Source organism: Bison bison, unplaced genomic scaffold (assembly GCF_000754665.1).
Source record: "Bison bison bison isolate TAMUID 2011002044 unplaced genomic scaffold, Bison_UMD1.0 scf7180017864317, whole genome shotgun sequence".
Taxonomy (NCBI): Eukaryota; Metazoa; Chordata; class Mammalia; order Artiodactyla; family Bovidae; genus Bison; species Bison bison.
In genome coordinates, this window is record NW_011494889.1 from 8868824 (window position 1) to 8890828 (window position 22005).

Sequence of the window (22005 nt, forward strand, 5' to 3'; positions counted from 1 at the left end):
GCTTGGAGAAGCCCGGCTGTTAGACCTTTTGAAGTGAGGAAAGACCTGATCTATTCAAGAACCATGAAGAAGATGAGGACAAGGAAGAACTGTAAGACTCCTTTCAACCTGGATTCTATCCTCGTTCGCTACAGTTGGACACTATCGAGAGATCTCCGTTGGGAAGGTTACAGCTGAGGGTGGTGACCCAGTTCCGGACTAGGGGAGCGAGGAGTGTGAGGGGAGGTGGTGGTGGCGGATGGCGAGAACATGGATCCAAGCCCTTCGGCAACATTGAAAATATGGAGCCCCTTCTCTCCCTGGCCCCCAGGCTATCTATCCTGCAGACAGTCGTGCTGTGCCGAGCCGTCCGAGGCCCTGTAATATCAACTCAACAATGCATGTTCTACAACTACGGCTACGGCTACCAGGACATCTACTACAGTGCATGCATTTAGTTCAGTCCCACAGAAACATACAGTCTAAGAACAGGCAGGGGGTGTGAAATGTTTTACTGGACAACAGGTGTTTTGGAGTCGTAACTAATAAAAAAAAAAAAAATCGAAAACGAAAGTGTACAAAAAAAAGACATTTCTCGAGAGTTGGATATGAGTTTGTTTCTTGAACTGTTTCATCTGAACAAGCAAAGACATGCAAACCAGCTGGTACTAACAGGAAGCTGGACACGGAGAGAGGATTAATAGGTGTGGACAAACCTTCCCGCTGAGCGTGCTCAGAAGAGTGTTTGAGAGGAGGTGTGCAGATCCTAGTGTAAGAGAGGCGGGAAAGTATGCCTCAGAGACACTCTCACCGCAGCCCCAACCAAGCAAGAGAAAAGACAACAGAAACGTGACTCTCACACTCACCACCACCATCAGGAGCTCATGTCACTAGATGGGAACAAAGCTGGCAAGTGTAAAGCGCAGTAAGGGGTCCTGGCTGGTCGGGGGGTCGGGGGTGGGCTGGGGCCGGGCGAGGGTTGGGGGGGCCGGAAGCTCTAAGACTGATACACAGACCCACTTGAGATGCCACCCAGAAATCAAATAGTCTGGAAATCTGAACCATTTCCTTCACCTGACAGTGGAGTCCTTCCTTTGCCAAATTGGATTTAGGGTGTGTTTTTTTTTGGCGGGGGGGGGGCATGATGGGGCCACTGGAACCGAATGGATACGATCAAAATAAAGTCTCGACTGAGCACAAGAAAAGATGACGTGTCAAACTTCCGGGTGAAGGTAACAGAAAAGTGACACTGATAGTGAAGTCATCTAGGAGTCGCCGGGCCTCCCCAGGGGCCACCGGGCCCGCCCGCCTCAGGGCCGGGGCGCAGGGCTCCCGACTGATGCAGGCGCCAAGCTGAGCGAATCCAAAGCTGCGCCCCACCCACGGCCCTCGGCAGGCGCTTCCGCTCTCGGAAGGCCCCCTGCACGAAATCACAAGGAAGGGGAGAACCACACAAAACGGTGGGGCTAGACAAAAGCGAAACTGAAAATAGGGCCTTCCACAGTCAGCCTGCCCCTCACAGCCAAGCCTGGGCGCCCCTGGGGCGCAGAGGCCCCACGCCCCGCTGCTGGGAGCTCCCAGCCGGGTGCCGCGTGGGACCCGGCTCGGGGCAGCACTGCGCAGACTCCCTGAGCCCGCCCTTCCCTGCCAGCGAAGGCAGCGAACTTGTGATGCCCTCCAACAGGTGCTTGCTCGGGGTAGGGGTGTGGGCCGAAGGAACATCCTGCTCGCCTAGGGAGGAGCTGGGATGAGTGGCAGGGCTGCGAGAGCACAGGAAGGGATAAGCCGGCGGTCAGCCCTCCGTGAGCCCCAGCTGGCCCCGGGCGATGCACACAGTCTGTGCAGCCCTCACATATATGTCCAAACGCCAGGGGCCACGATGGGGGGTCAACAATGGCCCATACTGCCAGACTTGGCGTCCAGACCATTTCCAGAGGGAAAGGGTGGGGGCGGGGGTGGGGGGTGAGGAGAGTCTTTACAGGTCAGACTGCACTAGTGGAGAGACAGAGATCTTCCTTCCCCAGCTTTGTAACCCTGCTCCAGGTCCAAAGGGGTTTAGTGGGAGGGGGGCCGGGCTGCCCTGTCCACACGTGGGCATGTGTTTTCCAGCCCAGTAAGAACTCTGACTTTGGCGGACACAGCCTGGTCATCGCCCTGGGGCACACCCGGGGAGCACCGACAGGTGTCCTGTAGCTTCCTGACCGAGCCTGCGGCTGGGGTCGGGCAACTCCGAGTTGAGGGTTTGCTCCTTGCACTAACTAACCCAGGCTGGTGTGGGTGAGGGGCCTGGGAGCACACTCCTGAATAGAATTCACTAACAGTGTGGTGATGAGCATGGCTGACCTAGAATGGCCTGTGGGAGACGTGGCTCCCTATGGAAATGGCTACAAATAAAACAGCACTGATCCTGAAATAAAAAATAAAAAAAAAGGTGTGGTTGGAGATGGCGCTGACCTTCAGGGTTAGGAGTTAGCGGGGACAGGGTGGGACTCCCACCTGGCTCTGGGGGTCTGTGAGAGGGTGGGGGTGGCAGAGGCCATGGGGAGACCACTTTCAGACTCACAGAGAACCCCATGCTGCCCTTTAAACTTGCCATGAAGTCAAGGAGAATGGGGGCAGGGAGAGAGGCGGGGTTAATTCTGGGTTAAAGTTTAGTTTCATAATCCAAGTTACAATAAGAAAGAACCTGAGCGGAGGGAACACCAACCAATAGCACTCAGAAATCTCGAGTTTCCTTTTGTCGCCCCTCCTCCCAGGCACAGGCAGGACAGAGGCTCGTTTATAATGGTACCAAAAAGTGCTCAAGTTAAAAAGCCAAATGGAACAGGGAGCCAGGAGGCAGCTGGGTAACCTGCTCCCAGGGCAGGGGGACCAAGGGACCCTGGCCCACGGGCCGGGGGGCTCTGGAGGCTGGCTGGGCAGCGGGAAGCCAAGGAAAGGTGCCCGGCGCCCCGGCCCAACTCTCTGGCTAACTGGCCCTCAACAGCCCCGAGAATCCCCCGGCCCTTGCAAACAACCCCCAGTGGGCGGCTCAGAGGAGGGGATCCTTTGTAGCTCGAGGCAGTGCCAGTTTGCATGGAACGGATTTTTTTACTGACGTTTCCAAAGGGCCTCACTGTGCCAGTCTCTTACCAGCGAGGGTCTGGGTCTTTGCGGCCTTTGCCCTCTAGGCTTTTAATGCCCTGTTTCATGGTACCCTCACCAGCATCTCCCTCGGCCCCACCCTCCTCCGAGCTCTGTTACATCAAACTGAACTCCCTTGGGTTCTCCAGCTCCCTGGCCACAGGGTGTGAGAACAGAGCTACGAACCATGGCTCCTGGGTCTAGGAGGTGTGGGGTCCTCTAGGGGGCTGGGGGGAGCTGGGGGAGGCCTGGAGACCTCGTGGGGCCCAGCGCACAGCAGAAGCCCTGCCTGCTCAGGAAGGCAGAGGGTCTGGGGGCAAGGGGCGACGGCCCAGCTCTGGCCTGAGCCCACAGGGCCGCCGGGGAGAGGTTCCTGCCTCACCCTGGGGTTTCCAGACACCGTCAGAGGTGGGATTTGGAGACCCAGTGACTTGGGCAGCCTTGTGGGAGGAAAAGCCCCAGTTTCCTTGCAGCCGGAGTGCCAGGAGTTCTGGGTCTGTGCTAAGAAGCGAGTCTGGGACGGTACGGGAGCTGCGGGAAGAGTGGCTTCACTCCCCGGGGCCAGGCTCGGCCCACGTTTGACCCTCAGGGACTTGGGCGGGGGTGTGGGGGTCTGGCCGGATCGGCAAGCCCACCTGTGGAGTGCAGCAGGGGTCGAGGGGGCAGGAACACGCGGATGGGCTCGGAGCCTCCCTTCACAACCTAGAGCTTCTCTGGCTGGGTCAGAGACGCGAGGCAGGGGGGCCCTGTGAACCAGCAAAAGCCAGGGAGGGAGATGCCCACGGGCGCCCTGAGGCCGGCTGTGCGGCGAGGCGGGCGTCCAAAGTCCACAAGAAGCGCACCTCTCCTTTCTATGTGACAGAGTCCTCGCGGCCCTGCGGCCTGCAGGCCCGCCACTGCCCCCCCGTGGGGCTCCCCCCACCCCCCCGGGCCGTGGTGAGAGTGGGGGACAGACACAGCCACACAGATCCAACCGGGCCGTCACGGTCCCTGCACACGGGGCATGCCTGGGAGCCGCCGGGCCACACGCCTCCCTACCTGAGCCGCGCGCCGCCGCCACCGCCGCCGCCGCCACCGGTCCGTAAGCCGCTGCCGGGAAGCCTGGCGGAGAGAGGGGAGCTGGGGTGAAAGGGGGCCCGCCAGGGTCCCCCGAAGACGCGTCCCATGGTCAGGCCCCTGCCCGCACAGAGAGGACGGGGTGGGGAGGGGCCTTCAGGAGGGACATGGATCAGCGGCTCTCAGGCTTCTGGAAGGCCCAGCATCCCTATCTGGGATCCCACACCTGGGAATCAGGTGTGTCTGATTCCCACCTGTCTGTCCCCCCAGAAGCTGCTTCTAGAAGGCACACCAGAATCCTCGGGAGAGGATTAGGAGGAACGTCTCTTGGGGGCAGGGCGAGCTCTCTGCTGTCCCTACACTGGTACCCCTGGGGCTTGTCCAGAGCTGAGGGCGGGGGCGGAGCACAGCAGGGCCAGGTCACAGGTGGGGGTCACCCCTGAGCCGCAGGCAGGAGGCCCTGGGTGTGGCCTCTGGGCCCACAGGCACCTTGGCCAGGAGACGGCTCAAGTCTAGCTCGCCCCACTATCTTAACTGCAGACCTCTACGTCAGTAAGGTCACAGGCCCAGGGTGAAGCACCCCAGACGCCCAGCTGGAGGCGGAAGTGTGGGGCGGCAGGGACCCACGTTGGGTAGCCCTGTGGCTCCCACGGTGCATTATGAGGTTTAGATCAGGCTCTTCTGTCTGAGCTCCACCGACTGGATCAAGTCGGCACTGAAGGGTCTCCTGGGGGTCTCGACCAAGGCCTTGTGCTTCATCTGACAACGCTCCAGGCAACAAGGCTGTGCCGGCAAGGGGACTAAACGCCAGGACAGGGTGACCTACTGTGGCTGCAGAGGGTCCCGGTGAAGGAAGAGGAGGGCAAGTCCCTCCCCGGGGCTTCTCTTGGCCACGAGCGTGTGTACACACAGCCAAGCCCAGACAGACACCCCCCCAACCAGGCATCGAACAGCCTGCCTCCAGGCAGACACTTGCAGGCCTGATCCCAAGGCCGATTTCCCGTGACTGGTTTTAAATGATGTGCTAGAAGCCAGCAGCAAACAGCCCAACAGAGGAGCCCAGCGTTGGCCATTGAGCCTTCCAGATAAGGAACTGCTAACAGGACGAGGGGGTGGGGAGGGGCATGCACCGTGGAGGGCGGGGAGGTGGGCAGGGGAGGAGAGAAAGGAGAGAGCCGACCCCCAAACACAGCGAACTAGAAGCCCACTAAACGCTAAGACTATCGCCCTAGCTACACGGAACTACTGGGGAGGAGAGAAGTTCAAAAGGGAAGGAGCTATTCTAGAAACGTCAGGCTAAGCTACTGCAAATGCCAATGAAAAGAGACATACTTGCATTTAAATATGGTAATAGGGCTGTTGAAGGGGGAAAAAGAAAGATCCAGGTGAAACAAAAGTACACGGCAATGACCCCTGCCGAGACCAAGGAAGGGACTCCCCACCAAGTCCACTCCCCATCTCTTCCGGGCAGGATCTAGATTTCTGGAGATGTGGGTGCTGGCGGAAAGTGCTGAAGGAAAATAAGCAAGAAGTCAAGTTATTTCTCCCAGTCCGAACTCGACACCGGGCTCCCCTGCAGGCCGGGAGCAGGGCTCAGGGGACGCTGGGGGAGAAGGAAGTGGGCAGGCACAGAGGAAGGTCCTTAGGCTTTTGCACTCTCTCACCTCCTGCTCGGAACAGGTCTCCCTGGAAGCATGAAAAGAAGGCAGTGGGGAGCAATGGAGAGGGGACAGACCTGACCTGGGGGAGGGGAGTTGAATCAATAAAAAGACTTCAACAAAAGGTCTATTTTCTGAAGTTGAGAGCATTTTGGACAGAAAGTCTGAGAGAAAGAGGGAGAAAAAAAAAACCTTATCTAAGAAAGGAAATCCATTATCCTTAATCTCAGATAAAGGCTCCTGCTGGAGACTGCGCAGCAGACACAGCTGAGGGCTGGAATTTAATCTCAAGCATCAAAGCAGGCTGAGCGGAGTGACAGGTGTGAGGAGGGGGGGCAGGGGAGGAGAGCCACCTGGTGTGCCCAGAACAGCTAGGCACCCTCAGAGCACAGGGCCACAGCCCCGGACCCCGGCCCGGCCTCCTTGGGAAGCCCCAGGGAGGAGGCTGCTGTCCCAGCGCCCTGCACGGGGCTGGCTTCTGGGCCCGCTTCTCCTGCTCCCTGCTACCGCTCCTGTCCTGTTAGGCTGCCCAGCTTCACTGGTCACCCCAAACATGCTGGAAACAGCTAAGCCCCTGATGCCATTTCCAAGGCCAGTGGGCTCTCCGTGGTGGTGGAGTTTGCAGGGGATGTGCGAGCACAGATCCAGGAAAGAGGTGTATGTGTGTGTGTGTCCAGGAAAGAGGTGTGTATGTGTGTGTGTGTGTCCAGGAAAGAGGTGTGTATGTGTCCAGGAAAGATGTGTGTGTGTGTCCCCAGAAAAGAGGTGTGTGTGTCTGTGTGTATCCCCAGGAAACAGGTGTGTGTGTGTCGGGGACTCTGGGGCTGCTCCAGCCAGGGGCCCTCTCGGGCCTAAGCCGCCCTGAGGCAGTGCAGCCTGCCTCCAGGATGGCAGGAGGGATCCCAGGACCAGAAGCTCCCAGGGCTGGACCTGTGGGAGCTGGAAGAACAGGAAGGGGGAGCCTTGTAGATCCTCTCCATCTTGTTCTCAGCATCTCTCCCCAGGCCCCCGGGAGTCAGTGGGCACTGGCGGCAGGGTCCCTCCTAGAGAAACCTCTCTTGTTTTATTTTTGAGGGGTGGGGGTTCAGGCTGCCCTGGCAGTGGGTGTTAGGGCAAGACTGCAGGGAATTAGGCAGGCCTGGTAGGGCTCGGGACTCCTCGTGATGGCTGAGGGCCAGGCAAGCGTGGCAGAGGCCCTGCTCCAGGAGTGCCCGTGGGCACCCTAACACCCCACTACCCCGATGACCATCCCCCCTCAGCGGCCGGGAATGCAGAGAGGGGCTCCCTCCCCAACACAGCCTGTGTGGCCAATGCAGGAAGGGGGGCAACCAGTCTCATCCCTGAGAGGCAGGTTAGCCTGACAGCCAAGTGCACAGACAAGGAGCCCGTCCGGGTTCAAATCCTGGCCCAGGCACCTTCTAGCTGAGCGATTCCTGGCAGGCTGCCTCCTAACCTTTTTCTGTGCCTTGGTGTCTCCGTTTGTAAAAGAGATGGACACTATTAACTGGAGATTAATAGATGCAAAGTGCTTAGATGACTGCCTGCCAGGAAGTAAGCTTCAGTGAGTGTCAGCTGCCCTCTGATGAGACTTCCAGGTCTCTCTCTGTCCAGCCATCAGCCCTGCCCTCAAGACACGGCTCTGCTCCAGGCAGGGCTATTCCACATCCATGCTGGGCCACAGGGTCAGCAGGTCGTTAGCACACGGGAGGCCTGAATCCCTGTTGGTAACATTGGGCTGGAATCTTTCATGACGTCCCAACTTCATGCTGTCCTTTTAGTGGAACGAAATTTCCAGACCTCAGACTTAGAACGTGCGTTCCACTCAGCTCTAACAATGGGCCAAGCTGGCTGGCTCGACGCTGGTGGCCTAATACATCCCATTTTGCAGTGGTAAATTAGGCACAAAGGGGGAAAATGTCTTGCTAATGAAATCTCAGGACTTGAGAGCTCCAGGTTGCCTACCCGGCAACTTAGGTGTTAGGAAGGTAGTGTGTTTCTCCTGTTCTAGAATCTTGCATTTAAAAAGAAGATGCTTGGGTGTGGAAGAATGAAGCACCAAAGGTGGAACTCCAGGCACGGGCAGGTGTCACACCTCCTGGGAGCTGTCATTCAGACCCAAAGACCCAATCTCACCAGTATGCAGTTCCTCCGCCCCACCAGTGGGATAACAGAGGAATCACTGGGGTTGGCATCAAACTCAATGTTCCACTTCCGTGTGCCAGAGTAACTAGCTCCTTTCTCCTGCAAGAAGGTCAGGCTGGATGACCTCTAAAGTCCCTCCACCTCCGAGCCTCCCTGAGCCTGTAAGAGGGTGACAAACCCACATCCCTCTGTCACTGGAAAGGGGGCTCTGGGGTTGGCCCTACCACACCTCTGGTGTCAACAACCCATTTAAGGGAAAGCTGCTGCCATCCCATCGACATAGAATGAGATGCTTTTTCTGGACTGGCTGGAGCTGTGAGGTTTTATTGAAAAACAGAAGTTGATGGCACTTTCTTTTTTTTTTTTTGAGAACTGTATGACCCACACCTACTTTTATTCTGTGGCGCTCACCCACTTCTGCCTACAGAAGACTCTAGTGGAGCACCAGCTGATGATGGTCAGACGCCCAGAGGCAGTGGAGGAGCACCAGGGCAGGGATACACCGCTCTGGGTAAACTGAGCTGACAGGCAACGCTGCCTGCAGGCTCGACTGCCCCTCCACCCCCGTGACCCTGCACCCCAGGGCCACAAACTCAGATGCCCACAGGAGCGGGCTGGGAGCACGATGAGCAGTGAAGGGGTCTGTCTGGTGGACCCATCCTCACGCCGCCCCATCACTGGACCACCTGGGGAGTCTTCACAAATGCTGAGGTCTGGGTCCCACCCCAGGAGGTTCTGATCTATCTGGTTTAGGGTTCAGTCTAGACAGGGAGACCCTTAAATACTTCCCAGGCGATCCCCTGGGTGCAGCCAAGGGGGAGAACCTTTGGTTCAAAGGCTTTCAAAATTTTTAAAAGGTCAGATCTCAGCTCACATCTGCATAGTCTGTCTCCCCGCTGCCCTGGCAGAAGGGAAGGCCCTCCTGAGACTATGAGGGGCTCTAACCCTCGTGACCATCTCCTTCGAGAGCCCCAGCAGGGTCTCCGTTCAGAGCAGCGGGTCTCTATCCTGGCTGAGGGAGCCTGAGCACACAAGAACCAGGAGGGTCTCCATCCTGATCTTTGTAAGTCTTTTCAGGTCATTCTGATGCACTGTGGGGGCAGAGAATCCCTGACTGAGAGGGAGCCTTGGGGTGTCCATGGCTTTCAGTCAACACTGAAGGGCCCTACTGCCCTTCCATTGTGGTCATGGACCTGTTTCTTTGCATCCTCTCCCCTTCCTGGTTTGAGAAGATACTCTCTTGGCTTGGTTCCTACTTATTTCTGTGATCTTGGATGGGGGATTCTGAGGTTCCTTATGGCTCTAACAGGCTGTGGTTGTGATGGGTATCTTTGCAAACTTCTCTTCTAATGTCCTTCCATCCCGAACGGTACATTAGGAAGGACAATTTTCCTGCACTGTGCTTGCTCCGAGCACTCCCTGCCCCCTCCCCAGCACATCCCGCGTCTCCAGGAGGCACTCAGAGCTGCCCAGGGCCTCCTCTTCTTCTCACGTTGGGGCCCCACCCCCAGAGAGCCTGACCATCTGTCTGGGCACAGCGTGGATGACAGAAACTCCCAGCGCTTCCCCAAACGTGGCTGCATCAGAGAACATGGTTTTAGGCACTGCTTGCTGGAGTCCTGGGGCTCTTCTGGGGAAGCAGGATGTAGAAAGCTCTATCTGGGGACCCTGGCCCTGCACCCTTCTCCAAGGGCCTTTCTGCCTCCTGACAGAGAGCTGGGCCCACACAGCCCTTGCTCAGCTGGAACTTGTGCAGGGACCTCCGTGAGGGACCTCTGTAACTCCCACCCTGCTCTCAGCTCCTTATCCACCCAATAAACCTTCACTGAGCACCTACCTGAGTACCTACCTATCACTGAGTACCTTCACTGAGTACCTATCACTGAGTACCTTCACTGAGCACCTACCTGAGTACCTACATATCACTGAGTACCTTCACTAAGTACCTACCTACCACTGAGTACTTTCACTGAGTACCTTCACATCACTGAGTACCTAGATGCCGGGCACTGTTCTAAGCACTGGGGTCACAGCAGTGAACTACACATACGCATGTTCCACTCTCACAGAGCTTCTAGTCACTAGTGCCTGACGAGAAAGGGGGCTCCCGGCTGTGGACCAGGCTGCCCACAAACCAACTCCCCGGGAACAGAGAGAAAACTGTCCACCAGGGTCTTAGGTGAAAGGGGAGCTGTGACCACTCTGCCAGGGAGAAGCGGGGATCGGCCCTGGACCCACCAGCTTGGAGCCAGGCGCGTGACCGCTCTATGGTCTTCTCACCGCTGAGCTCAAGACCTGGGTGTGGCTACGTCAAATCCTGCTTGGAAAGGGGGGCAGCTATCAGAAGCCTCAGTGTAGCAAGATGGTGGAGTGCGGGAGGTGGCCACCCCAACTTTTTCTCCAGGATCCAGGACACAAAAGGAAAGGGAACGGAGGTTTTCCTGTGGTTGTGATCTTGACTCAGACCGCAAAGGTCTCACCATTTCAATTCAGTTAAAAAAAAACCCATCCAGCTAGGCCCGGGCACATGATACCAACACAGATCCTTCAAATTTTTTTCCAGACAGGACCCTGTCTGAAAGGGGGTAAATCCTTCTCTTTCTGGGCCCCCGAGAGTTCCAGCTTTGGCCTGACCATCTGGGCCTTGTGGACAAGGCAAGGTTTCTCTGCAGCGCTGACCGCAGGGCCAACGTCAGGATGGCTGATACAACAGCTCTGCCTGCGCTGGGCATGGGAGGATACCCTGTTCATCCCTCTCTGGAGCAGGGCCGCAAGGGTGAGAACGGCCACCAGGAGTCCACACCAAAGCCAGCTCTCGCTGCCCCAGGACAAACATCAGCCTGTCTGAGACCGAGACCAAGATCAAGACCTTCAAAGGGAAGGCGTCTCACCCTTAGTTTCTGAGGAGACATCAGCAAACAATCTGGAGAGTTTCTCCTTCCCTCCCCCACCCCTCCGCTCACTCCTCATAAAATTGTCATTTCCGCTTTTGAGTCACTGTCACAACGACCACCGATGTGTCAGGACAAGCCACTTGCCTGACCACTGGTCCTTCCAGAGCTCACTGTGCAGATGACTTCTCACACTTCTCAAAGTTCAGCGGTCCAATTGCAGATTAAGGAGTCAATGTTTTGCATCCTCCCCACTGGGTCTCTCGCTGAGCCATTTAAATCTAAACACCTGAACTCCCTGGGGCTCCTCACTTGCTTGTTTCCCTAGCTGCAGTCTATGGACTTTTGCAGGAAAATGCCAGTCTGACAGCACCCACTTCTGTGGACCAGGACAGCAGACGCTCGAGTCCTGAGCACCCCAAGACTTTCTGCCGAAAGACCCCAGGCTCCACGTTGGGCCCACCATCTGTGGGTAAACTAACAGCTCTGACCTCAAGCTCCCAGCCCTGTAAACACAGACTCCTTCACTTTTTGACTCCTGAGATGGGCTGTTTCAGGTGTTGAATTGGTGGCCCACCGGATGGTCAGGGGGCTGTGGGGGAGATCCAAAGGTGGGGGGAATGGGAGGCACTCTGGGGGCTCCAGGCAGCCACTATTTACCAACCTGGACAGAAACTAGTAGGTCAGCTGGTAAAGAATCCACCTGCAATTCAGGATACCCCGATTTCACTCCTGGGTCAGGAAGATCCCCTGGAGAAGGGACAGCCCACCCACTCCACTATTCTTGGGCTCCCCTGGTGGCTCAATTGGTAAAGAATCTGCCTGCAATGCAGGAGACCTGGGTTTGATTCCTGGGTTGGGAAGATCCCCTGGAGAAGGGAAAGGCAACCCACTCCAGTATTCTTGCCTGGAGAATCCCATGGACAGAGGAGCCCGGCTGGCAACAGACCATGAGGTCGCAAAGAATTGGACACGACTCATGGACTAAGCACAGCACAGCACACAGAAAAATCATTAAAACTTCGATCAGCCTGCAGATCCTGCCACCACACGTCAGCCCTGGGTCAAAGGGTAAAGTGCAGATAGAACCTTCTCTGTGCCTTTGTCTCCTGACCTTTAAAAGTAGACGAGCCGATGAGAACATGATTACAACCCTGATGATAAGAACACCACCTGTCACTGGGGCGCTTTCCATGGCCAAGAAGATTTCCCCAAGTATCTCAGTGAGCTCTCCCTGCAACACCCCGCCCTCCTGGAAGATGTTCCTCAGTGAAGGACTCAGGTCCGGAGAGGTTAAAGGAAACCATGCACTATGTGATTAAAAGCGAAGTGGCAAAAACCCCATCTCCCAGGCTCACTACTGTGCCATCCGAGACGAGTTATGCAACTCTCCCCTCAGCCTCACTCTGCTCCTCTGCAAGCGCGGTTAACCACCTCCTCGAAGGGCTGCTGAGAAATTCGGTGGAATGGCGGCACCAGTGGCCCGTTATGTCACTGGATGAGCTCTCAGTAAGCGGAATAATAACTTCTATTCCTATTTTTATTATTATTGCCCACGGTGATAACAGTAGCGTAGCCTTCCTATTCTAAAATCCTCTTAATTTACATGACATTTCACATCCGAAGGGCTTTAATAGATCATATTTATACTTTGCTTGTGAGTGATAAGGATACGTCTCATCTGAAGTACAAGCTCTAATTTGGGTGGGTAATGTGACAGCAGGAGGGCTTGCAGGGCCCCAGGGAGGGCCTGGCTGGTCACAGCCCTGGGACGGGGACAAGGACCCTGGAGCCCTTCAGCTTGCCCTCATCAGCTGGACTGGCGGTCATGCCGCCTGGACTTGTCCAGTGCCCCCAGGCTCCTCTAGGAAGGGCTCAGCTAGGGCAGCCTCTGGGGGTTCTCCCTGCTTGTTCCTCTGTCCCCAGCACATGCTGTACCCAGCAGGGCGGTGTCTCTGGCTCATCACTATCTCCAGCATCTAGGTGGGGCCGTGGTACAGCAGGTGCTAATGACTATGTGCTGAATGAGTAAAAGGATGGATGGGGAGAAGAGGAACCAACAGGAGAGGAGCGGGGAGGAGAAGACAGCGCTTCCTGCCCTGAGCCTTACCTGAACCCTGACGTGCTCAAGGCTGGTGCCCCTGGCACAGACAAAGAAGTGTGGACAGGCCCTAAACCTGCTCCACAGAGAGCCACAGGACAGGCCCCACGCCCTTCCCTGCAAAACCGGGGTGCCCTGGGGCCATAAAACACCTCCTCAGGCTCGGAGCCGGGCAGCAGGGCTTCTGCGGGTGTCGGCACCCCCAGTCCTGTCCCCGTCTCGGGGACTGCATCTGGGTGACACTCTTCAGCTCACAGGAAGCCAACCCTGGGGCAGCCAGAACCCAGGGCCCACTGGGCCAGCTCAGTGCTACCCAGAGACGCCCCAAAAGGGACCAGCCAAAGGGAAGCATGGGACAGCCTTTTTGGTCCACAAAGTGTCTGCCCGTGAGCTGCTGCGTCTGGGAAGAAGCGGCATCAGTTTTCCAATGCCAAGGTCGGTTGTCTGGCTGTTCTGGCCCAGATGATGGGATAGCATCTGCCCAACGGAGGCAGGGGGAGAAGACGTGCAATGCTTTTGTGCCCTTACACTTGCTGATCCCTTGATGTGGACTACCCTTCCTTCATCTCCTGCCTGGCAAACTTCTACTCGTACCTGAAAACCCATCCAGATGGTACTCCTTCCCGACAGCTTTCCAGGCAGTTACTCCTCCTGCGCCCCCGCCCAGTCAGACCCCAGAGGGATACGTCTGGCCACTTGTGTGACACCCCTGCAGACTCTGACTTCCTCACTGGGCTTAGGATCCCTTCCTGACCCCCAGAGTGGGTCCTGATGTCACGGTCTAGCCCACCGCACAGACTGCCCTCTGCTGTTACACCCCCAGCTGAAGGCGCAGGAGCGCAGGTGGTGACACCATTGGTTGCGGCTTCTCAGGGGCAGGGGATCCAAGCGGACGCGGACTCAGGGCAAAGTTCTCCAGGCAGGACTCTGCGCTGCCTTTTCAGGCTGGGGGGAGGGGACAGCGCCCCTCCTGGCCACCCTGGCTTGGAGGCACGAGCTGCCCACCCCTCAGGCCTGGCACTGCCGTCTGCCCACAACCTCACACTCTGTAATTTGTTGTTGCTGTTGTTTTGGGTTTTTTTAAGCTGCAGTCTTTCATTGGCTTTTGCTGATGGAAATTAAAACTGAAGGGCTTGAAGAAAGGTGATTATGTTCCTGCTGGCGGGCTTACTGGGGGCTCTGTGAGCCTGATGGTACAGGGGCCTCGAAGGAGTGAGAGGGGCGTGAGGACACCGCTGGCGGAGACCGGTCTGGGGGGCTCCACGCAGGACCTCAGTCTCCGCCGTGCAGAACGGCATGAAGCCACGCCCACTGCCGCCCGCACAGGATTGGCCGGGCCACGCCCCCTTCCCAGAGCTGGAGCGTGTGCCCGGCCGGCGACCCTCTCAGCAGCCTGAGGAAGGGGATAGGACAGGGGTCAGTAATCCCGTTGGACAGACGGGGAAATCAAGGCCCAGAGGTGGCTGGCCTCCCACAGCAAGCCGGGGGAAAGAACTTGGTCCACTCACTCCCCTTTGGAGAATAGGGTGCTCTAGCCCCAGCACACCGAATCACGTTTCCCTTCACTTGTGCAGAGGGAGTTTCAAGAGGCGCAGAAACCTGATCAAAAGTGAAATCCGCAATCCCTGTCAATTCAGACTGCTCCAATTGATTTTACAAACATTTATTAAGCGCCGGTTAGGCACCACGCTCTGCTTTCCTCATCGGGAAGAGCGTCCGCTTCTAATTCTCCAGCACAGGTGGCCGCGTGGGAGGGTGGCCCACCCGCAGCTCACGCCAGGATCCGGGTATGCTGCTGACTTCAACTTCCCCATTTTCTTCTAAAGCAGCAGCTGCACTGTCCTGACTGACCTGGACTTAATATCCAAATGAGGGGATAAACCGCCAGTCTGCACCGGGCCGGGTGGCATGGGAGTGGGCGGACCACAGGGAGAGCTGGCTTGAGGCTTCGAGCCTGCCTGAGGGTCCCGTCTGTGGTCTGTGAAGGGGCGATCCTAGAGATGAGGGTGGGGCTGGAGGGCGGTGCAGATTCAAGGCTGGCGGTGGAGCAGATGTGAGCCCGCTGCTGGGTTGGGAGGGTCTTCCCCTTTCAACGGAGCCTCTCTAGTCACAGTGCTGAAACACAGAGCTGTGGGCCCCGGGACTCTTTTATCAATGGACCTGGGAAGCCAACCTCCATTTTGGCATTTCAAGAAGAGGTCCCCTCCAGTGAGGACCAGCCATCGCTCACTGACGGGGCTCTGATCTGAAGCCAGCCAGGAGTGCCGAGCCAGGAGGTACCGGCAGAGCTGAGGCACCACATGGTCCACCAGAGCTCCCCTCGAGGGCGGTTCTGGGGCCGGGAATGAGGAAGGGACTCGTTACAAACTTCAGTAGGAGCAAAGTCCTCACTTTAAATTGACGTCCACGTGACGTGGCATCCCTAGCCACTGGTCCTATGATTCCACCATAGCGGCCCCGCAATCACCTCCCCCAAGTCACAGAGGCTGGGAGGGAGGCTCGCTCCTTTCTCTCCAAGAACTTGAGCAGAGAAAGCAGAACGTTTTCTGGTGGGAGTGCAAGTGCCGGTCTCCTGAGCAGGGGCTGAGCACGAGGGTCTCGGTCGGCCACCTGGTGGGCTGGCCGAGGGGTGGCCGAGAGGTCCCTGGAGTCACTCCCTGAGGCCCAGGGGCCCCATCCAGGCAGGACCCCAGGCCTTCGGCAGGGCAGCTGCCAGCATTTCTGAACACTTTCCACATCTTGTAAACTGGAAAGAACTGACAGATTGGGTGGGAGCTGGTTGCGGAAGTAGCCCCTTTCCTATGGCCAAGGCTGCTTTCGCCGGTCATCTGGTTTAAGAGATCTTGTGCTATCTTCCCTCCGCTTTCCACATTCAAGCCATGGCCCTCAGCTCAGGATAAGACAAGACCCCTAAGCCTTGGTCTTTGCCTAAAGACCAGACAATTTGACCTCAGCGTCCATCGCAGAGCCTTGGCCAAAGATGCACAACAGCAGCTTCTCCCCCAGAGGAAACAGCATCAATGTGAGCCACGGCCCCCACCCTAAGACCCATACCCTCCATGTGGAACAGAATGACCATCTTTCAGAGGGACCAAAAAACCATCAACCAGCGTCTGAGAACCGTCATTAGGCTAGAATAAGCAAGGCAAAATATGCAGTGAGCAGGCCTGAGCCCCAGATCCGGCCACCACGCAGGCATCGCTAATCAACCACAGCCCCCTTTCTGCTGAGCTAAGACCTGGCCTTGTGATTCTTCTCAGGCCAGTGCCCCAGGAAGTCAGTCCTCATCAGCATCTGGGATGAAACCAATGTTCATTGCTGAGGATACAGAAGCTCAAACCGGCACTTTCAGAACCAGAAGCCCAGGGTCTCCCCACATGGGACCTGTCCCACCTGGCTGTCCCCAGACCATCGCCCTAGGAGGGAGGTGTGAGCATGGAGCCTGGGGTGCTGGCCTGACCCTCCTGACTGTCCCAAGGGCCCCGAGTCTGAGGCCACTTCAGTAGCCAAGACTGTGGTTGAGACACTTTCTGGTGGTTGGGGCCGAATGAAGCAGTGCTGTTCCCAGGAGAGCGGAAAGACCCCAGAGGGCCATAGTGAACCTGAGGCCGGGGAGAGGAACAGACCCAGAGAGGAGGCGGGGCAGTGCAGAAAGAGGGGGGCATCCTTCTGACGCACCTGCACACGCTCCTCACTGCCCCCTCTACCCCTGCAAACCACTTCTGACTCGCTTTGGAGATGATCACATCATTCCTCGACTTAAAAGTCACTAAGGACTTTTCTGGTGGCTCAGATGGTAAAGTGTCTGCCTGTAGTGCGGGAGACCCGGGTTCGATCCCTGGGTTGGGAAGATCCCCTGGAGAAGGAAATGGCAACCCATTCCAGTACTCTCGCCTGGAAAATTCCATGGACTGAGGAGCCTGGTGGGCTACAGTCCATGGGGTCACAGAGTCGGACACGACTAAGCGACTTCACCCTAAGGACTTTTCATGTGTTTTGGGGATCAAATTTGTGAATTCCGGAACCTGACAACACTCACTCAGCCCTGCTTCCCTCTCTAACTTTGTCTCTCCCCTACCCCCACTCCAAGATGCTCTTGCAAGCACCCCATACACTGAACTGCTCTTAATCCCTAGGACCTGCACCGTATCCTCTCTCAGGTTTGTGGCAGAGATTGCTAAGTGTCCCCTAATATCTATTTCATGCGTCTTCCTTAATACCAGAATCCTGTTTTTAGTTGGTACATAGTTACCAGGAAGACAGACATTTCTGAGGTTCCCCAGCAGCTACATCTGGCCATATGACTAAGGCCTGACCAAAGGGATCTACACAGAGTGCCACACATGACTTCTAAGGAGTGTTATTAAAGGGAAGAGATGTGTTCTTATGGGATGAGTATGCAATGGCTGGAGCTTGAGCAGCCTCCTCAGACTATGAGATGCAGTCTTATGTTGAAGAGAAAAGAACACAAAGATGAGAGAAATTCAGATCCCTGATACTGCAGAGTGACATCCAGGTTTCTTCCACATTGGAAAGAAAAAACAAATTCTTATTTTGTCAAGGCCATTATTATACTGTTTTCTTTTTAAAAAGTACTTGATTCAGTGTCTAAGGAAGTCATTTCTCTGCCTGGGGGGTAATTCCTTCTTTTCTTTACCCATCTCATTTTATTTCACTTGGTAAGACCCAGTTCTGGTGCCACTCCAGGCAGGACTAGCAGCCTGTTTTGTCCTCTTGTAGCAGAAAAAGACTCCCTCTCTCTAGCTAAGCACCCGTCCCAGGATGCCAGTGGGTTTGATCACTGGTTCTCTCTCCCTCAGCTGGACCATGAGCATCCTGAGAAGGGATTTTATTCATGTCTAGATGTTTGGTACCTAATCCAGGGCCTGATGATCAGTAAATGGGGAGGGAGGGACGAGGAAGGGTAAAGCAGGGAGTCCCAGTAATTCTCTTGGGGATCCCCAATCATTTCTTTCACTGTTAAGTAGATCCCCCAGCAGGCAGCTTCATGGGGGGTGACGAGGAAGCAAAAACCATTCTGGCAAGTGACAGAATAAGAACACTAACGCCCACTATTTCTAAACTTTCAGCCGTACAGCAGTTACCAGTTGACAAGGCATGTTCACATATACACAATATCCTACTTAATTCTAACAACCTTGGCAGTGTTATAATGTCGAGGGCTCAGAAGGCTAGGTCACTTGCTCAAGGTTGCATGGCTACTGCGTAGCAAGTAGGACCTGGAAATGAGATCTTCTAGCTTTACATCCTGCAACATAGGTGCCTCCTCGGACCTCCACCGTACAGGGGAATTTGGAAAGCAAGCCACGTGCAAACCACATGTTGGCTGGTGTGCACAGTGCATGTGTGGGCTCACACACACCTGGTGTACAGATGTCAGGGGCTCCAGATGTTCAGCAGTGTTTTCCCTTGGGGGTGGGGGCGAAGGCAGAGGAAGGAAGGGGTGGCGGGGTGGACCACACAGCTGCTGCACGCCTGTGCTCCGCTGTGACTCAAGGACAGGGCCGCCTCGAGCAAGTGTAGGAGACAAGAGGAAGCAGGGAGGGCTGGGGGCAGAGACCGCCAGGGCAAGTGCACCTGCCTTCAGAAGCCGCACCAGGCTGTCACTGGGGCCGGTTACTTAGTGCAGTCACCTCTCCCGGAGTGCGAACAGGGTGCTGTGAGGCTGAGACACGGCAGCACACAGCACATCCATGGTAAACATTTTATTTTTCTACCTTAGTTGCTTATGGGGGTAAAAATAAAATGTCATTAGGGAGAAGCACAGATGAACTATTTATGGAGATGAGGAAAATTCACAATGGCTTGAACGTCTGTGAGCTAAGTATACTAGCACAAGTTCACTAAAGCAAAGCAATTCACAGCAGAACAAAACAAGCAGGAAAAAAAAAAGCCATACAGATTTTGAAAAATAGCATCTATGAAAAAGTCTGTGGGAAAATAAAAGGAAATTAACCAATGACGACATCAAACATCTTTAATGAGATGAGCCAAACTGCACACGTTGGGCCTAAAGGATGTGTGTGCATGCTTGTTGCTAAGTCGTGTCTGACTCTTTGCGACCCCATGGGGCCCGCCAGGCTCCTCTGTCCATGGGATTCTCCAGGCAAGAATACCGGAGTGGGTTGCCATTGCCTTCTCCAGGGGATCTTCCCGAACCAGGGGTCAAACCCACGTCTCCTGCATTGGCAGGTGGGTTCTTTATCACTGAGTCATCAGGAACACTGACATTCAGACAGATGGCTGTGTTTACATCAAATGCATCTGACAGACGCACGCAGGTCACTTCTCACAAGCCCTGAGGATGAACAAGGGGTGATTCCTGAGGGGCCAACTGAGCCGTACGTAGCTCATTAATCCAAGAGAGCAGAGAAGTGGATGATTGGGTCATAGGGAAAGGAAGCCCTTTGGGGTCCTGACCTGATCAGGATGAGCCCTCTATACCCATCCGGGAAAGCAAGGCCAGTGGGCAGCCAGGTGGGGGCAGAGGTGCTGGGAAAGAGGGCCCAGAGTGGACGGTGCCCACAGGGCCTAAGGTGAGGCCTCACCAGGGTGCCTCCACGGCCCCCTTCCCAGAGATAAGTGTGCATGATTATAGCAACAACCACAGAGGGGCTGGCTCCAAAAGACAAAGACACCCAGATATGTTTGTACAATTTTTCTTCCAGATTACATTGTGCACGTTAGTATTTACAGAACAATCTGTGTGCGTGTGTGTTCACTTCTGGAACTGTCCACCACAGGATACAGTGGACGGGTCGCATATCCTCCACCCCTGTGGGCCAGCACTGAACAGCCCATCCATGAAATGCACCAGTATTGTTTAAAGTAAGCTGATGCCTTCTCCCTGGATTCCCGCGAGGAAGCTCCACACCGCTCGAGAGAAGTTCCCCTCTGGCCTGCTGCACTGGGAGGGTGACAAGCGGCCTCGGTGGGGAGGGACTCCCAGTGCAGACAAAAAGCAAACTGGGAGGGAACTGGGGAACAAAGCTGACTTTAAAAAACCGAGTGAAGCATTGGGGACGTGAGTCCTTCCCAAGAATTACGAAGGAGAAAAAGAACGTTTGTGCCAACAGGCAGCCAGGACAGTGCTCGGCGGGCACTGGTGGCAGCCGGGTGGCCCTGGCCGGGACCCTGTCCTCTCTCCAAGCGATGGGAGCAAGCCCCAATCTGTCACGCCTCTCTTAAGAGCTAGCTGATAAAAACTGTGTCTTGTGAAACTGGCAATAGTCTGCAAAGTGAAAAAAGAACAGAAATTAACAAACCGAACTGAAATCAGAGGGGAAAAAAGTGAGGAAATGGGAGACCATGATCAGGATCGTAAGAATTCCAGCCCCCACGCCAATCCAGGAGGGCGGGGGTAGGACCACACAGCAGACATCTGGGCGTGGGAAGGAGCCGCGTCCCTAGGGGTGCACCATCACTCAGTCTTTCTGGAAGAGAATTGCTCCCCACTCTAATAACTACCCGAAGCGTCTAGCCCTCTTGATGGGCACATCTCTCTTTTTTTTTTTTTTTCATAGAAACCTAACAGTGGGCAGAGGCAGGCATTTAACACCAACTGTGAGGCTAGAAGGGTGTGCGGCAAGCCCAGATCACACAGGTAGAGTAGCAGGGACAGCGGCAGATGAGAGGGGGATTCACGGAGAGCGCCAGCTCAGGTGGAGAGGAGGCAGTCGGTGTTAAGAAACACCTGCCTCTGCCCATCGTTAGGCTGAGAAAGGACAGTGACATCCCACCCATTAGATGCTCTATATTCTGCACAGACAGTAGCTACTAGCCTGCTGAGTAAATGAAATGTGGTTAGTGTGGCTGATGAACTGAATTTTCATTTTACTTAATTTAAATTTTAGAAGCTTCACGTGGCTGGTGTGATTGATTGTACTGGACGGATGGATGCTAGAAAGAGGAAGTATGGCAGTTACGACTCAGGCTACCTGGGTCCCAATTCGAGCCCTGACCTTTGCTGGTGGTGACCCCCTTGAACAGGGTTTCTACATCTCCAGGCTTCAGGGGAAATCCTGGGGAGGTGCAGACTGTGCCCAGCTTCCCGGCATGGGATGCCTTATATCCTGCTCGGACAGGCCCATGGCCACTGGAGCTGCCACCTGCAGATGAGCAGGGGTGGGGGGTCCCCCTCGGGGCAGCCAGGGACTCCTGCTGAGGGCCCTGCCCTGGTGGGGGACCACCCTGCCAGGGGGACAGGCTTGTGGGGAAGCCCCCCCCACTCACTCCCGCTACGTGAACCTCTGCTCTTGGGTCTACTGTTTGCCTCCACCTTCCCCTTCCAATCAGACCCAGGGACCATCTAGCCCAAGTCCCTCATTTACAGAAGACAAAAGGGAGGCCCTGAGACCCTGGATGACCTGCCTGTGGTCTTGGGCAGCCAGGACAAGGGCTTCTGTGGCTGGGTGAGGACCTGTCCCCTGGAGGGCACGGCTCCCAGGGTCCCAGTGCCTCCTTACCTCCCCCATCACAGCCCTCCCCTTCTGAAGCTCAGCCCGAGCATAGGTGGGACTGAAGCCCTCGCCCACCATGAGCCCCCATCTCCACTGCCTTTAGAACGCCACCCCCGCCATGGCCACATCCCACCCCGCTGGCCTCCCTGCAGCTCAGGCCTCCGGGTCTGGCAGGATGACCAACCAGGAGTGGAGGTCCAGCTCTCTAGAACCTCCTCCCACAGTACAGAACCTAAGGCGAAAGAACTCTGCTCCTAACATCTTCTCTAGAACTCCAGCTGTCCTTAGGACACAAACACCCCAAGCACCCCAACACATTCTTGCTGTTCTCCAGGTCTGAGAAAGGCTGGCTGGCCCCCTCTAGGGAGAAGCAAGCCGCATAAAACATCGCTTCCTTCAGCAGTGCTCTCCATCCCTACAGGGTCCTTGGCCCCCCAGGCGAGGGTTCCAGGCCTCCCTAGCTACATGTGAGCTGGGCAGCCTGGGCATGTGAGTGGGCAACACCAGGGGCTCTGCCTTGAGTCTCTGATGCCCACACAGAGGGGAAGGAGACTCTAACCACCCCTCCCCCCACC

The 22005-nt window shown here is 56.0% G+C and overlaps 1 protein-coding gene across 4 annotated transcripts in view; it reads right to left on the reverse strand.

Moving 5' to 3' along the window:
* MSI2 (musashi RNA-binding protein 2) overlaps positions 1-22005 on the reverse strand; it is a 408751-nt gene that overhangs the window by 24973 nt on the left and 361773 nt on the right. For 3 of the 4 annotated variants that reach the window (XM_010852922.1, XM_010852919.1, XM_010852920.1), the window contains one exon: positions 4141-4203. The exons of the other annotated variant lie outside the window; for it this stretch is intronic. In XM_010852922.1, coding sequence (XP_010851224.1) covers positions 4141-4203 — 63 coding nt within the window. The remainder of the gene's footprint in view (positions 1-4140; positions 4204-22005) is intronic. 4 annotated transcript variants of the gene reach the window in all.